At 41.0% G+C, this 15,754-nt stretch overlaps 2 protein-coding genes and 1 pseudogene across 5 annotated transcripts; 2 read left to right on the top strand and 1 right to left on the bottom strand.

Moving 5' to 3' along the window:
* Positions 1 to 432: 432 nt before the first annotated feature.
* On the top strand, positions 433 to 3,768 carry LOC116213200 (protein GAMETE EXPRESSED 1). 2 transcript variants are annotated; one of them, XM_031548048.1, is made up of 6 exons: positions 433 to 1,069; positions 1,149 to 1,736; positions 1,828 to 1,954; positions 2,068 to 2,254; positions 2,355 to 2,475; positions 2,583 to 3,768. In XM_031548048.1, the coding sequence occupies exons 1-6, from the start codon at positions 597 to 599 to the stop codon at positions 2,833 to 2,835; spliced, it is 1,749 nt and encodes a 582-aa protein (XP_031403908.1). In that variant the 5' UTR covers positions 433 to 596; the 3' UTR covers positions 2,836 to 3,768. The 2 variants fall into 2 exon arrangements, with proteins under 2 accessions (XP_031403908.1, XP_031403907.1); XM_031548047.1 differs by having other exon boundaries at positions 437 to 1,069; positions 2,328 to 2,475; positions 2,583 to 3,764.
* A 1,560-nt stretch (positions 3,769 to 5,328) lies between these two features.
* LOC116215710 lies at positions 5,329 to 7,784 on the top strand (annotated as a pseudogene).
* A 123-nt stretch (positions 7,785 to 7,907) lies between these two features.
* LOC116215708 (katanin p60 ATPase-containing subunit A-like 2) lies at positions 7,908 to 13,114 on the bottom strand. Of its 3 annotated transcripts, none has more exons than XM_031551533.1 (11): positions 12,923 to 13,114; positions 12,091 to 12,261; positions 11,962 to 12,014; positions 11,182 to 11,247; positions 11,002 to 11,109; positions 10,653 to 10,719; positions 10,292 to 10,376; positions 9,799 to 9,959; positions 8,978 to 9,079; positions 8,500 to 8,728; positions 7,908 to 8,341 (listed from the first exon to the last, which is right to left on the bottom strand). In XM_031551533.1, exons 1-11 carry the CDS (start codon positions 12,959 to 12,961, stop codon positions 8,208 to 8,210), a joined length of 1,215 nt encoding a protein of 404 aa, XP_031407393.1. In that variant the 5' UTR covers positions 12,962 to 13,114; the 3' UTR covers positions 7,908 to 8,207. The 3 variants fall into 3 exon arrangements, with proteins under 3 accessions (XP_031407393.1, XP_031407394.1, XP_031407395.1); XM_031551534.1 differs by having other exon boundaries at positions 12,091 to 12,234; positions 12,923 to 13,113; XM_031551535.1 differs by having other exon boundaries at positions 12,091 to 12,276; positions 12,923 to 13,111.
* Positions 13,115 to 15,754: the final 2,640 nt, after the last annotated feature.

Here is a 15,754-nt window from a genome sequence, read left to right as displayed (position 1 = left end):
GGGGGGGGGGGGGGGGGGGGGGGTTGTGGTGTGGGGGGGGGGGGAGGTGTGGGGGTGAGGTTTGGGGGGGAAGGGCGTCAACATATCTGTACAGTTACATATTATTTTCTGTGAAATATATTGTTGTCTTTTATGGAAATTCCATATAGTTACAAATTATAATATATTGTTGGACATACCTGTTGGACGCATGTAATTTCGTTTCTAATTTAAAGACAATGAGTTGCTTTCTAATATTTATAGAGTACAGATATATATATATATTGTTTTCCTTTTTTTTTTTGTAATCAATATATCGTTTTCCTTTGTTTCTTATATTGCTTGCACTTCAAGTTTATTTGGAAACTCTAAATATATATATATATAATATTAATATACATCATGTAGTGCAAACATATCAACTTATTATGGAATGGCTTGCGGCAAATTCATGTCCTTTCATTAATCATTCATTGTATGCAATAAGTGTATCGAATTTGAGTACTGGATTTCCAGATAGATTTCTGATCCTTCGTTTTCATCAATAGAGAGAACTGAGGGAGGGAGGGAGGGAGGAGAGCTCTCTGTATAGCCCTGATCGGTTGCCAGAAAAGATCATGGGCTACGGTCGTGGTGTTCAAGTATTCATTATGATCCTCACGTTGCTTCCTCTCAATAGCGAGGCATGGGGTTGGTTCGGGTCCTCCGACAGAGGAACTCCTTCAGGTGACAGTCCGGACACCAATGGTATGGTTGCGGTGTTCTCCATGGAGCAGGGCCTCAACAACCCCAAGGTGGCCGAGATGATGGAGAATGCTCAGAGGAAACTAATGACTCCGAATTCTTGCTGGCAAAACGCTTACCGCAATCTTTTCGATGGGTGCTCGAAAATCTTGGCTGCGGAGGAGAAGCGGTCTCGATTCGCTTGGCATCTCAGTGATTGTTTTCAGAGGGACTCCGGAAGGTCCCCTTTTCCCCACTGTGATGAAAGGTCGTCCACCACTGATTGCCGGAAGAAGTTGGACCAATCCGAGGGCATGGTGTTTCTCGAGTTTTACCTTGAAACTAACTCCATCTGTCACCAGTTGCAGTTGAGTAATTCTACTTCGCCCTTCCCAATAATCCTCTCGATTAGTTTTCCCGGTCGTAACACGAAATTTGTTTTTCAGGGCAAATGCGTTTAAGCAGGAGACGGAGAGACTGGTCAATGACCTGAAAACCTCGGCCGAGTATGCAGAGGGCAAACTAGATGGCATACTAGAGAGGTCGGATTCTCTTTCTCGGAGCTCAAAGGAGTTACAGGACTCATTGGCTTCTATTGATCTCCGGACTTTGCAACTATCTAAAGCATCCAAAAACGTCGAGGAGCATGTAGCAACTATCTGGAATCATGCTCAAGCACTTTACGAGCAATCTCAAGGCATCGCAGCTACTCAGTCAGAGTTGCAAGAAGGCCAGTCCAGAATGAATGAGCAACTGGAAGAGGAAATGACAAAGATTAGTGATTCTTACAGCAGACTGGGCCGGGGCATAGAAAATTTAAGGATCGAGGCTCTCGACATAGAAAACGAGATAGCCAAGCTCCGAGACAACATGTTCTCGAAGATGGATACTTTGCAAGGGAAAGCTGACGACATCGGAAACATGGCAGGGGCTTCCTTGGAGAAGCAAAGACAACTCTTAGAAGGGCAGTCCAATGCACTCGAGGGTCTCCAGTTCCTCACTGAATTTCAATCTAAAGCACTTGCAGAGAGCAGGTAAAATAATAAAATACATTCGAAGAATATAAACGTGAGGGGATTGTGATAATTAAGCGAACGAAAGTGATGTCGAACTTTTGTAATACAGGAGTACTTTGCAGAGGTTGACCGAATACAGCAGTAGCCAACAGCAGCAGCTTCTCAAGGGGCAAAATGAGATTCATCAGGTCCATGATCGTCTCGTGGAAAAATCAAATTCTATCTTGGCAGCTCAGGTCAGTGTTATTCCCCTTTACGTTCTTTTGTACTTGAATCGGATGAAGCGTTCGTTTGGTAGTGCTGTTGTATAGTCCTTCACGGAAAAAGTTATATTTATCGTTGTTGACAGGTAGATTTTGAATCAAAGCAAGCAACAATGTTTGCGGCCCTGGACAAGTTATTTGCTCTGCATAATGCCATGTTGCTCGAGTCGCGCTTGATAAAGGCCTTCTTCATGTATTCTTTATCGATTTTCATCATCTACATGTTCACAAGTACGAAGCAGACATACAATGTGAGGCCGTGGCTATATATTGGTGAGTATATTAGTTGCAGCCTAAAATCTTTTTGTCGGAGTCGTATATCGCTGAGGATGGTTTTATTCAACAGGGCTTTGCATTACTTTCTTCATCGAAGTCCTGGTGCTCCGATTCACAAGGCTAGATATTGAACAGCAAGCGAAGATCCTGACCTTTTTCAGATACCTCTTCGCATTCCTTGCAGCAGCCCAGCTTCTACATGCCATTTTCACGCACAGGTATGTTGATGTCAATCGGTCCAATGGAATTAAGTATTCTGGTTGAAAAAAGTTAACATGATCTCAAGATTCCTGACTGTTATTTGTCATGCACACTCATATTTCAGGGATTATGAGGTATTGAATCATCAGATACTGTTAAACTTGATGGAGAAGGTCAATTATATGCAGAGTGAGGATAAGCTTTCATGGGAAACCGACAGCGATGTGGATTGGTCTTCATGGATCGACTCGGAGCTGCCCGACGAAGTAGAAAGCTCTGAAGACCCCAACTACGAAGTGTCTACAGATGTTGGAGAGAGCTCATTAACAACTTATGTTAGAAAGGAGTACAATTTGCGCAAACGGCTCCATGGGTAATGCTGTACTTCTGTTGGCACACTAATAACATAGTACTAAGCTAGGACTGATTCACTTTTGTTCTCTTTCCCTTCAACAAAATTGATATTTGCCCATAGAAGAAGTGATTCTATGTTCGTTGATAGAATTTAGTACAATACAATCGGGGGGAGAAGCAATTCAAGAATGCAATGGGCACAGTTGTACTGGCAGAAAAGTCGGTTATGGTAACTGAAAGGTAAGATATATAAAAGCGAGGGTATCATGTGTTAAGAATTTGGGTCGGGAAATCGATGGTATATCGTGTGTTCGCATATATTACCTGTGTATCTGATAAGTGCATCAAACAGCAGAACTTAAAGCTGTTACGCGACAGAGTTCCAATCACTGCATTGTCTACACTTCGCAATAAGCAATTGAACAGAGTTCCAGACTTCTTTCAAAAAGGAGCAACTGAAGAACCGATGGTTTCTGCTCTCTTCTGCTTCATTACATAGCAAACTGGTGGTATTAATATCTGTTTTCCACTTCTTAATCCTGTCCAGTGTGGACAGCTACCAAAGTTCTACAACTTAGCTAGCAGAATTTACAATGAGATCATTTGCGGTTATCATAGGTTAAGTTTTACAATGATGATTCGACTCTCTAGCTCGTAAAACAATTGAAACTGTTGATTTGGTCCCATTCCAATCTTGCTCTTGTCATGGAGATAAGGTAAAAAGACGGGGGAAATTGCAGAGGAGGGTGGAGTTACAGAGAGCCAGAGAGGTTTCCGGGGCTTTGATTTGGTCCTCTCGCTTTAACCAGTTATCTTCTTCTGTACGTTCCACAACGTAATAAATCCTTTTTCCGAGTTCATCCGCCTCCTTTTTTATGCCGGTGCTACCTTTTTTCTATTGATCATATTTGTCTTCTCGATCAACCCCGCCTTCAGTGAAAACAGTCGAACAGATACATATGTATTTTGGTTCTTGTTTCTGCAATGGACGTTCCGTGAGCCTGGAAACATAAGAACTCAGGAAGGTATGAATAGGCATAGGAAATTCCGGGGATAAGAATCAAACCGAGAATCCTATGGTGTCCGAGATACGTTACTCTCGCAATAGCAAAGAATAGTATGGCATGTGTATTCACATTTGATATCTCTCAATAGCAAAGAATAGTATGGTATGTGTATTCACATTTGATACGTTGAGACTACGAGGATTAATAGGCAATAAAAAAATTATTTTTTAATAATAACTGTAAATTTCTCACACATAGGGAAGAAAGATAAGATACATAGCACAAACGTAAACGCCTTCCGATGCTTGGACGTTCAGCCATGTATCTGACTGCCATAAGCAGAGTTGAGCTTTTTGTAGCGATGAACGTGAGGGTAAGCAGAGGGCCTCTACATCTTTGTGCCTGATGGGTCCGGCCTCTGGCAACTCTGTCATTTTGAAGTCCTGCATATGCAGCAGCCTCCTGGCGCAGTATTCTTATGTCCAAGCCTGAGTATCCTTCGGTCTTCTCGACCAACAAAAAGTATGGAAGTTCAAGCTCATCTTCACTAGCCACAGAGGGCAAGAGCTCCTGGTTCTGGAAGAGGCGGACCACGATCTGTCATAGTCACTCAAAGGCAAAATTTTTCCTCAGTGGATCTCGGATGTGCTTCCCCGATATGCTTATCAGGAAGAGCATTGCCATATTGAATAGAGGCCAGAGGAGATTGAAATGGCTAATATTGCCATGGATCCTCTGTTTCTCAAGACGCCTGAGCCCCTCACGTGGTAGATTCAACGCCTGCCCTTTAAGACTAGTACTCGTCATATTGTTAACTCTTGAGTCATATGCTTCCCCGGACAATTAAGGTTGCTGTGATCAGATCTTAGTGGTTATTGAAAATCCGATCGGGGTGGTGATGGCCGTCGGAAAGGCATGTGAGGCCACTGCTCTGGATGGTGTTGGCGATCTCGATTGGGGATTGGTGTCATCAGCAAGATACTAACCCTTCTAAATCAAGATAAATTGCGATCTCAATTTAGGAGGAGTTTGGTCCCCACCGAGTCTATGGCGATTTCCATGATGGTCGATGACTTCCTCAGGGCGATGGTGGCCGTCAATGAGTATCCCGGGCCCCACCCGTTGGGCGAGTGTCCCAAGACAGAACAACTTCGTCGTTACAAATTCCAAACGATACAACTCTTCTTTTCTTTTGCTTGAATACATGTTGAGATATGTTGTCCTCACAGAAAAATTGTAAAAGAAACCATAAGATTATATGACCATAAGGTTATATGAGGTGTGGGTCCAACAACTAATCAGCTTAAGTTTTTGGATTGCAAATGGGCTTAAATTCGTATAAGCCCAAGTGGGACGTGCCCTTAAACACTCGTGATCCAGCGTGTGCCTCATGCTAACACTTGAACATCACGACCGTCTCTAGCAATACGATGTTCAAGTGTTTCTTCTGATGATCCTCGTATTGCTTCCTCCTAAGGGGTGGAGTGGGTTCGGGTCTTCCACCGGAGAGACTCCTTCAGGTGATAGTCAGAATGGAGCAGTAGACAGTTCAAACGCTAATAGTATGGTTGCGAAGTTCTTGATGGAGGAACTCAGCATCCCGAATGTGGAAAAGCTGATGGAGAATGCTCAAAGGAAACTCATGGGCTCCAATTCCTGCTGGCAAAACGACTACCGCAATCTTTTCGCTGGGTGCGCAGAAATTCTAGCGGTGGCGGAGAAGAGGTCTCGATTTACTTGGCATCTCAGTGATTGCTTTCAGCGGGACTCTGGAAGGTCCCCTTTCCCCCACTGCGATGAAAGGTCGTCCACGGCCGATTGCCGGAAGAAGTTGGACCCCACTGAGGGCACGGTGTTTCTCAAGTTTTACGTTCAAACCAACTCCATCTGTCACCAGTTACAGTTGAGTAACTCTCCCATGGAACTGAATAATACACTCGATTAGTTCTCTCGGTGGTAACGCAAAATTTGTTTTTCAGGGCACAAGCGTTTAAGCAGAAAAAGGAGAGACTGGTGAAAGAACTGAAAAGCTCGGCCGAATATGCAGAGGACAAACTAGACAGCATAATAGAGAGGTTGGATTCTGTTTCTCGAAGCTCAAAGGAGTCGCGCGATGCATTGGCTTCTATTGATCTCCGGACACAGCAATTATCTCAAGAATCCAAAAACGTCGAGGAGCATGTAGCAACTGTCTGCAATCATACTGAAGCAGCTTACGAGCAATCTTGAAGCATTGCAGCTTCTCAGTCAGAGTTGCAAGAAGGTTAGTCCAGAATGAAGGAGCAACTGGAGAAGGGCATGATAGAGATTCGTGATTCTTATAGCAGACTGGGCCAGGAAATAGAAAATTTAAGGATCGAGGCTAACGACATAGAAAAGGAGATCGCCAATGTCCGAGACAACTTGTTCTCGAAGACGGAGACTTTGCAAGGGAAAGCTGACGACATAGGAAACATGGCAGGGGCTTCCTTGGAGAAGCAAAGACAACTCTTGGATGGGCAGTCCACTGCACTCGACGGTCTCCAGTTCCTCACCGAATTTCAATCTGAAGCACTTACAGAGAGCAGGTAAAATAAATACATTCGAAGAATAAACACCGAGGGGTTGCAATGATACAAATGATTGTAACATCGAACTTTTGCAATGCAGGAGTACATTAGAAAGGTTGGCCGAGTACAGTAGTAGCCAACAGCAGGAGCTTCTCTAGTGGAAAAATCAGCTTCATCAGGTCCTTGATCCTCTCGTGGAAAACTCAAAGTCTATCTCGGCAGCTCAGGTTAGTATTATTCCCCTTTCCAGTCTTCTTTACTTGAATTGGATGAAGCATTTGTTCGGGCAGTGCTGTTTTATGGGTCTTCACAGCAGAAATTCTGTTTGTCATTGTTGACAGGAAGCTTTTGAGTCGAAACAAGCGACAATGTTTGTGGCCCTGGACAAGCTATTTGCTCTACACAATGCCATGTTGCTCGAGTCGCACTTGATAAAGGCTTTCTTCATGTGCTCTATCGATTTTCATCATCTCCATGTTCACAAGTACGAAGCAGACATACAATGTGAGGCCGTGGCTATATATCGGTGAGTATATTAGTTGGCCATATCCAAGGAAAGTTCCTTTTTCTTTTTACTGTGTCAGAGTTGTATATCGATGAGGATGGTTTTTCAACAGGGCTTTGCATTACATTCTTCATCGAAGTCCTGGTGCTCCGATTCACGACGCTCAATATTGAGGAGCAAGCAAAGATCCTAACCTTTTTCAGATTGCTCTTTGCATTCCTTGCATCGGCGCAGCTTCTGCATGCCATTTTCACGTACAGGTATGTCTGTCGATACTGTTGCAGTCGAAAAGAGTTGGCATGATCCATAGCTTCTCGAATGCTATTTTTTCATGTATACTCAAATTTCAGGGATTACGAGGTATTTGAATCATCAGATACTGTCATCCTTGATGGAGAAGGTCAATTGCATGCAGGAGGATAAGCTTTCATGTGAATCAGACAGCGACGGGGATTGGTCTTCGATGGTCTTCGTGGATTGATTCAGATCTGCCCGACGTATTAGACACCTCTGAAGACCCCGACTTCGACGTGTCTAGAGACGTTGGAGAGAGTTCATTAGCAACTTCTGTTAGGAAATACGATCCGTGCAGAAGGCTTCGTTAGAAAATTACCTTTGTGACTACATTTGTTCTGCAGAAGAGCTATTGCTGGCACACTACCTAAAAATTGATTTTTGCCCTCGGAAGATACGATTCTGTCTTCATTAATGTAAGTCAGTGTGATACCGTAGGGACTCGAAGCGATTCAAGACTGTCAGGTAAATTGATACAGTTACAGCAGCACTGGGGTACGATCTGTTAGGGGTCGTGCAATGAGAGCATTTACAACCGAGCTGGTTTAAGGTTACAATGGGATCGTCTACAGTTCTTGTAAATTAAGTTTTCCAATGACAGATTTGATTCTCTAGTTCTTCAAACAAAGCAAAATGATGATTCGAGCCCAGTTCGATCTGGTTCTTGGCTAAATACTGAAAACCACAAGGCAGAAGAACCACAAAACCGCAGATGAACAAGAAAGCAAGCTGCAACAGAATACTAGCCAACCAATTTTTTTAGGTGAAACTCGGCTTTTATAAGTACAATATTCTGTCCCAGTTGAACCTAGTTCGGAAAAACAGAATCAGAGGAAATGGATTTCAATCATCGATTCAGAAGAGAAGTCCTAATTTTGCATTTTTCTAATGTTACAAAATGCAAAGAATAGCTAGTAAAAGAGCCATAAAAATTGAAAAAAGGAATTACTGGTACAACCGAAATAAATAATCTAATATCTGGCAAGAGGGGAAGGACAAGATATATGCCAAAACGTTTATATCTGATGATGCTCATACATTCAGCCAAGTATCTGACTGCCGTAATCAGAGTTGAACTTTTCATACCGATGAGCTTGAAGGTGAGCAGAGGGCCTTGTGTTCTTCAAAGCCGCCTCTATATCTTCATGCCTGATCGGTCCGACCTTGGGCAACTCTGTCATTTTGATTCGTTCGTTCAGTTCAGATGAAACCACTCGCAAGAACTAACATCATATTGTATGGAAACATTCGAATTTCGAATTGACCCTCAACTGCGAATGTGACAGTTCTATCAAGTGTATTGGGTATACAACAGTATCAGAGACAACATACCATCCTCAGGCACCGCTTCTTGTCGGTTTTCGAGATGTGTCATCAACCTTCTAAGAGGCTGCATAGCAGCCTCTTTGCACACCAGTCGTATGTCTGAGCCTGAGTATCCTTCAGTCTTCTCAACCAACAAATCATATGGAAGTTCAAGCTCATCCTCACCTGCCACAGAGGGCAAGAGCTCCCCGAACATTGCCCTTCTTGCCTCTGGTTCTGGAAGAGGCACAAGGATCTATCATAGTCAAAGGAGAACTTTCGGTTCAAATGATATTTGAATGTGCTTGCAAGATGCTTATCAGGACCAACTATTGAAATGGTTATTGCCACGGTAATTCAGGAGAGGACTCAATTGTTTAAGCAATGTCTGTAATACTTCAATATGCTTATGGAATATATGCTTCCATTTGTAGCTTCATATATAGATCAGTATAAATTATCTGACCAATTAGAGTAAGGGTGAACAACAATGTTGGAAGGATACTCGCTTCTCAAGACGCCTGAGCATTGCTGCATCCAATTCCCATGGTAGATTTGTAGCGGCCAAAACGAAAACAAGTTCATCAGACTTTGTTAGACCATCCATCTGCAATGCCAATATGTATCAACTTTTCCTGGTAAGACATTTTATAGTACATGTTGTGTATCGTAAGATATATATTGCCACATGACATGGAGATTGTATCAAAATGCTCTACCAAATACTGAAGAAATAAAATTGCACGAGGAGTGTGTCAACAAGGTGAACCAACTAATAGTCTAATTCTGTACCCAAACAAACTACTTTGAACCTCGACATATTCCATTTTGACAGAGTAATCTTGTAATTGGTAAGTACTTATCCTATTGCTGAACTTACATAAGAGACTACGCTGTGAATGCTGGCAAGAGAATTAATTGGTCACCCTCATGCAAGTCAGAAGAATGATCTATAGACCATATGAGAAACTACGGAGGATGAAGGAAGCAAATGAATCTATAACCTATGCCAGCGCATTGTGCCTCTACTTAAACTAAGACAGTTACCAAATTGTGTTTACTTCGGAAAGCAAGTCCTTATTTACTTGCTCATATGTTCACTTTTCTATTACTATATAAGTTCATATCCCCATGGATAAAAAAGTGAAAGCCTATTATATTCCAAATCTCAGACAACTGTGCAGAATTAATGCATTAATGGTTGTTAGAATAATTTACGTGCATCAAAGTTTAATTGTACACAAGACACAAACCAACATGCATGGACAAATCCACCAGCATAAACAAAGAGATAAATGGGTAACAAAATAGTGTAACATACATTACCTGTATTAGCAGCTCAGTTTTCAAACGCCTACTGGCTTCATGCTCACTCCGTGCCTCACCACGTTGGCTAATTATCGCATCAATTTCGTCAAGAAATATAGTTGATGGAGCATGGTGCCTTGCAAGCTCAAATAGCACTTTTACCAACCTCTCTGAATCACCTGTCATATTGCAAAAGATCATATCAGACAGTTGTAGCACTATTAAAAATTCTGATCATAAGGACTACCCCAATTAGTGGATGAAAATAAAAACCAGCCACTCGTATACTGCTTCACCAAGACAATCATGATAAATCCAATTTTCTAAGTAGGCCATGATTTACGATGTCTTTTCAAATTATCATTTTAAAAGCCAGAAAAAGATCCGATTAGCCAAAAGAACACTGCTGTAATCCGGTTGGTTGAAAGCTCACAAACACAGGCTATAGCCACTCTTATTATGACTCACTGACTTCAAACCTTAAACATCATGCCGCTCCACTCTTACATACCACGCCATTTGCTGACAATAGATGATGCCGAAATATTAAAGAACGTGGTCTTGCATTCAGTTGCCACAGCCTTTGCAAGCATAGTCTGTTACAGAGAAACAATACCTCAGTAAAATTATCTTAAGAATTACATAAGACTAAACTCAAAACACAGGATATGCTGTCCTTCCTCATTCTCACTCACTCTTCTAAATCAGAAAGATCAAAGCAAACCTGTTGAACCAGGGGTACATGGACATGGCATTCTTGTACATTGCATTAATTAATTTATGCTAAATGAAGAATCGACCTATGAAAGAAGAAGAAAACCAGCATGAAAAGTAACCAACAAGAAATAAGAAGGAAAATATGAGTTTCAGACCTTCCCTGTCCCAGGAGGGCCGAAGAGGAGAATGCCTTTCCATGGTGACAGAAGACCAGTGAAATATCTGCAAGGAAAAATGCAAATGATAAGTTGCTCCTAGGAATTCATCACCAGCTTTTATGAAATACTAAAAACTGCAATTTTGACCTATATATCAAGATAAGATCAATCTGTTGAAACATTGCATTGCTTATTTGGTAAATCGAGCCATATATATCTGAAAAAATGATTATTCATCCAAATGTCCAAAAGGCTCAAGGGAAAGAAAAAACAAATAAATAATAAAGATCATGCATGAAGAATAAAAGATCAGATACACAATGACACATTGCCAGATAAGACCTACTTGGGATATTTGATAGGCATGACAACTGCCTCTTTGAGAAGGCGTTTGGCATTCTCCAGCCCTTTGATGCTATCCCACTTAACATCTGGGCTCCCTCGAATAATATCCCTGCAGATGGAACAAATTTGATCTTCAACGTTGTAATACATCATGCTGTGAGATGTCAGTGACTCTTTTTACCTGCTCAGACTCTCTGCCAATGTAAGCATTTCTGCAGATTCAAAAGTAGGAAACAGGGGCTTCGGCCTGAAAAATAGCCAGAAAATTATTTCAGTAAGCATAAAAAACTAGTAAAGAGGAATGTGAGTGCAGACTATGTACTGCAAAATCATGAGTTATTGGAGCAAGAAGATTCTTGAGGAAATATCAGATCAAAGTGAAGTATGGCAAGCTCAGCCAGTGATTAAGGGGAGTGGTGACCATTGCTTAATTCAAACTGAATTTTACGATCAAGAGTGGCTCAAAATTTGATTAGAAATCAATGTTTTAAATTTTGATAAACTGCGCCGAAGTCATTCTCATTTCTTCTATACCCATACTGAAATTTAAAGCAATAAATATGAAATCTTTTTAACAGTACCACCTAAAAGTACCATCATGTGATTTAAATGACCAGACAAGAAAAGATACATGCATATATAAGACTATTGTTTGGATTGGACGGAAATGGAGGGAAAGGAAAGGGAGGGGAGGGGAACTTGTATGGAGAATTTGAAAACTCTATACAAAGTGCCCCTCCCCTCCCTTTCCTTTCTCTGCATTTCCCTCCATCCAAACAAAGGGTACGAAGGGTTAAATGTTGGCACTTTCATACCATAGCTCAAGTGATTTTAGATAGAAGCGACTAAAGATACATGCCAAGCAGATGGTCCAAATGGTGGAAAAGTTATATTTATCATCAGTTGAAGGATCAGCCAAGTGATTTCTTTTATGGCATGTATAAGATCAGAAAATACTTACGGTTTCTCAATATACTGGCTAGACGGAACCCCATTGGACTGTGTCGAACTTCCCTGCAACACCATAATCAATTTTGAAACCCTGAATGATTAAAATGGAATAACAAGCACCATCAGATCACTAAAATACCTGGCTCCGGAACTGCTCATAAATGGCCATATCAGATGTGTTTTTAACATGACCGTTTCCGTTTGATGTCGCAGAGGAGCTCCCATTAGATGCAGGTTCATCAGTATGCCCATTTTGCGACTCCGGCAACTTCTTCCTCCCAAACTTGGTATCATAAAACATTTTAAAATCCTATATATAGAGCTACTGCTTAAAAAGGTGCACAACTTTTAGCACAGCTACACTGAGATTAGTTTTAACCAGTCAAAATCTTTCTCACGCAAAAAGAAGAAACCCGTGAATTAAGAAAGAATCTCTATTCGCTGTAGACAGCAAATGCCAGTCGAGTCCCCGAAAAAACAAGCAAAGTGCATACAAAGCTAATAATTGAAACGGAAACCGGAACTACACGTGCAGACTATCCAACAAAATCTTTCGTCATTCACACGAAGCGAAAAAGGAATCGAAATTGGATGGATTGAGCCAAAATCAGCGAAAATTACGATGTATCAGTGATGAATTTCAGCTATTTTGAAGGAACATTAGTGCTATTCTGAGATTAAAAAAAAATGACAAAACTTTCCGACAAACAGAGCGCCGCATCAACCAACAAGAGATTCATAATCATACAGTCAAACAAAGCGGCACTGATCATCGAGAAACACTAATGAGTCAAAAGAGACCATGCATGCAGGAGCATCTTTGGCTGAATCTCGCCCGCGCTGCAGCTTAAATCAGCCGAATCACGGAGTCAACGCAAGAGATTGAGCGGAGAAGGCTCCAGTGATCGAGGAGTTTTGCAAATTCATTTCAAGGGATATTATATGAGACAGAGTTGGGCAATGTGGTTTACCAGAAAAGACCAGCGAGTGAGGGAAGGCTCGTCCGCCATTGATGGAGAGGAAGAAGAAGACGACCAAGGGAGCGGAAAAGGAGGAAGAGATCTCGCCGGCCGGAGCTTCTCTTTCTTGCTCTTATCGCAGGAAGGAAGGAAACAAACAGCTCTGTTCCAGAGAGAGAAGGCACTTCGCAGTGACAGAGTATAAGCAAAGTAGAGTCAAGAGTGACACCAAATGGCGCACGTGCTGATATTTCTTTTATCCTTTTTAGTTTTTACATTGCTTTTGGGTATGTGGGCGCATATTCCTTAAATAAAGTCTCGATTCACCATCCACCAAAAAAACAAAAACAAAAGTCTCGATTCACCCGATCTCGACTTCAAAATCTCTTGGACCCATCAGAATTTCTTTAGCATAATTAATCGCTTTGTGTGACGCCAGATATTTATAGTAAGCCTGCATACCTTTGGGTCAGCGAAACGAAAAGTTTCGAATACGAGTATTGTGAGTGAAAAAAATTTTCAACAATTCTTAGTAAATCGATCCGATTCGAAATGAATTAGTTGAGAGTCTATTAAATTTTTGGAATAAAGGATGCACGCCGGGAAAAATAAAAAGGAAATGATAAATAGATTCATTCATAAAATCTCTTGGAAAGGGAGACTGCTGACGTCTTTTTTTTAATAGTTTATTACGACAAAAAAGAGCAACGACCAAATGACACGAGCATTTGATAACTTATATAGAAAATGTTGACATTTGAAGCCCAATTTCAAAATCATGTCGTGAAAGTCACGGATCAAGGAAATTATAAATAGATTCATTCATAAGATCACTTGGAAAGGGATATTGCTAACGTCTTTTTTTTTTTATAGTTTACTACGGCAACGAAGAGCAACGACCAAACGGCACGAGCATTTGATGACTTATATAGAAAATGTTGGCATTTGAAGCCCAATTTCAAAATCATGTCGTGAAAGTCGAAAAGCCCAGATCAAGTGGTTGGTTGCACACGCTGCCCACAGTTGCTAGTGAAGTGAGAAATTTATTAAGGACCGAACCTAGCAACCCATAGAGGGCGGATCTACACATGGGGAACTTAAAAGAGCTGTATTATGGCGCGTCATTAATTTTTTTTTCAACCCGGCTTGCAAGTGTTTTAAATAAATGGGGTAAAATAAACAACTATGGTCTCACTTTTCCACTTTTTCAAGAATAAAATACGCACACCGTTTATAAAAAATAACAGCGATACAATCTCCTTTTAAAATAAATTACTTATCCTCTCTCTTTTTGTTGATGTGACAGCTTATTCAACGAGCGTGGGCTTTAAACTGTCATGAATTTATTATTTTTTAAAAATAAAATAATTATTTGAAATTAAAAAAAAAAGTAAAAACTATAATATGTATATATAAGGAATCAAGCCGAAGGGGGAAATAGTGGGGGGTTCCTGCTAGCAGCAAGCCATCGACGCCCCCTACCGCCTGGACAAGGTCTTCCAAATCTGGAATGTTGTAACAAGATATTCAAATAAGATTAGAATAACGATAAATCAAAAAATAAAAAGACACTACATATACGTGGTAAAACCCTAAGGCGAGGGAAACATTAACGGACAAAACATAAGTATCCACCATATTGAAAACTGGAGATTACAATAGAGATCACACTCGTGTTTTTCAGTTCCGTTACAAGGCCCAATCCGAGAAAGGGCATTATAATCCTCTTAATCCTCACAACTGTCTTACTCTATGAACCCTAGAACCTCCAAAAGAATATCTCGAGAATTTCGCAAGAAGATTACACGTAATTCACTCAACGTTAATTGTCTTTCAAAACTCATTTAGTAGATATAAGTTCAAGACCTTGAATATCCCTAAAAAATATCCTAGAATCCCCTAGAATATATCCCCTTTAATATAGGAAACATGATACAAAATATTCCTCCAGAAAATATCCCGAAATCATGTTGATTTCGTGTTGGCCGACCTTGCGACCATTGTCTGCCCATACCTAACCGCGGTCACCACTCGCTACTTTTTCACCAGAACATAGTCTCACGAGACCTGACCACTGTCTCGATATAATTCCGCGAGCTACTGACCAAACTAAGATCCCGTGACCACAGCGTAAGCTCCCTGACCGCGATCACAATACGTCCTTACCTCTTCGATCAATTCAACCTCATTTCCTCCGAGTCTTTCCTGTTTAGATTGAGGGTTACTTGATTTTAATTTTAACTTTAACTTTAACTCAACACACTACACAACAAAAATACACATTTTCCAATTCAAAAATTTTAACTTTAACTTTAACTCAACACACTACACAACAAAAACACACATTTCCCAAGTCAAATTTATAATCACATCTCATTTGTCTTTTTCCACAATCAAAATCAAAATCAAAATCCAAGTAACTTTAACTCTGAATTCAAACGGCCCCTCACACTACTTGATCAAGACAACTTCATCAAGAACAACATATCTCTTCACGAGAGATTTCGAGGACTTACCAACCATCGTGCACTCCTTTGCACTGGTTCACCCTTCGTGCTCGAGAACATCCAAGTACTTTTCTTGAGGAGTCTACTCAATTGCTGGCGTAGATCCGGTTTTATCTTACAAGACATATAGTCCTTCCAGTAGCACCCATATCATCAATATGAGAGCATCTACCAAGACTTTCATGACTCCATGCTGGATCTTGTACTTACAAGCAAGGCCATCAAGACTATGTAATGAGATCAAGTTTCTCCTTATACCAGGACATACCTAACATCTAACAATGTTACCTCACTCATGGTTGTTAGAATCGCGATTCGAATCGTAGAATCTTACGAT

This window comes from Punica granatum, chromosome 7, assembly GCF_007655135.1.
Source record: "Punica granatum isolate Tunisia-2019 chromosome 7, ASM765513v2, whole genome shotgun sequence".
In the NCBI taxonomy this organism is placed as follows: Eukaryota; Viridiplantae; Streptophyta; class Magnoliopsida; order Myrtales; family Lythraceae; genus Punica; species Punica granatum.
This window is presented reverse-complemented; position numbering and strand designations above follow the sequence as displayed.

Excerpts from the sequence above, each read along its gene's own strand:
- LOC116213200 (XM_031548047.1), top strand. The coding sequence starts at position 597 with ATGGGCTACGGTCGTGGTGTTCAAGTATTCATTATGATCCTCACGTTG. Across the intron at positions 1,737-1,827 it reads AAAGCACTTGCAGAGAGCAG|GAGTACTTTGCAGAGGTTGA; the intron begins GTAAAATAATAA and ends TTTGTAATACAG. Across the intron at positions 1,955-2,067 it reads ATTCTATCTTGGCAGCTCAG|GTAGATTTTGAATCAAAGCA; the intron begins GTCAGTGTTATT and ends CGTTGTTGACAG.
- LOC116215708 (XM_031551533.1), bottom strand. The coding sequence starts at position 12,961 with ATGGCGGACGAGCCTTCCCTCACTCGCTGGTCTTTTCTG. Across the intron at positions 11,248-11,961 it reads AGCCAGTATATTGAGAAACC|GCCGAAGCCCCTGTTTCCTA; the intron begins GTAAGTATTTTC and ends GCTATTTTTCAG. Across the intron at positions 10,377-10,652 it reads GCCCTCCTGGGACAGGGAAG|ACTATGCTTGCAAAGGCTGT; the intron begins GTCTGAAACTCA and ends TCTCTGTAACAG.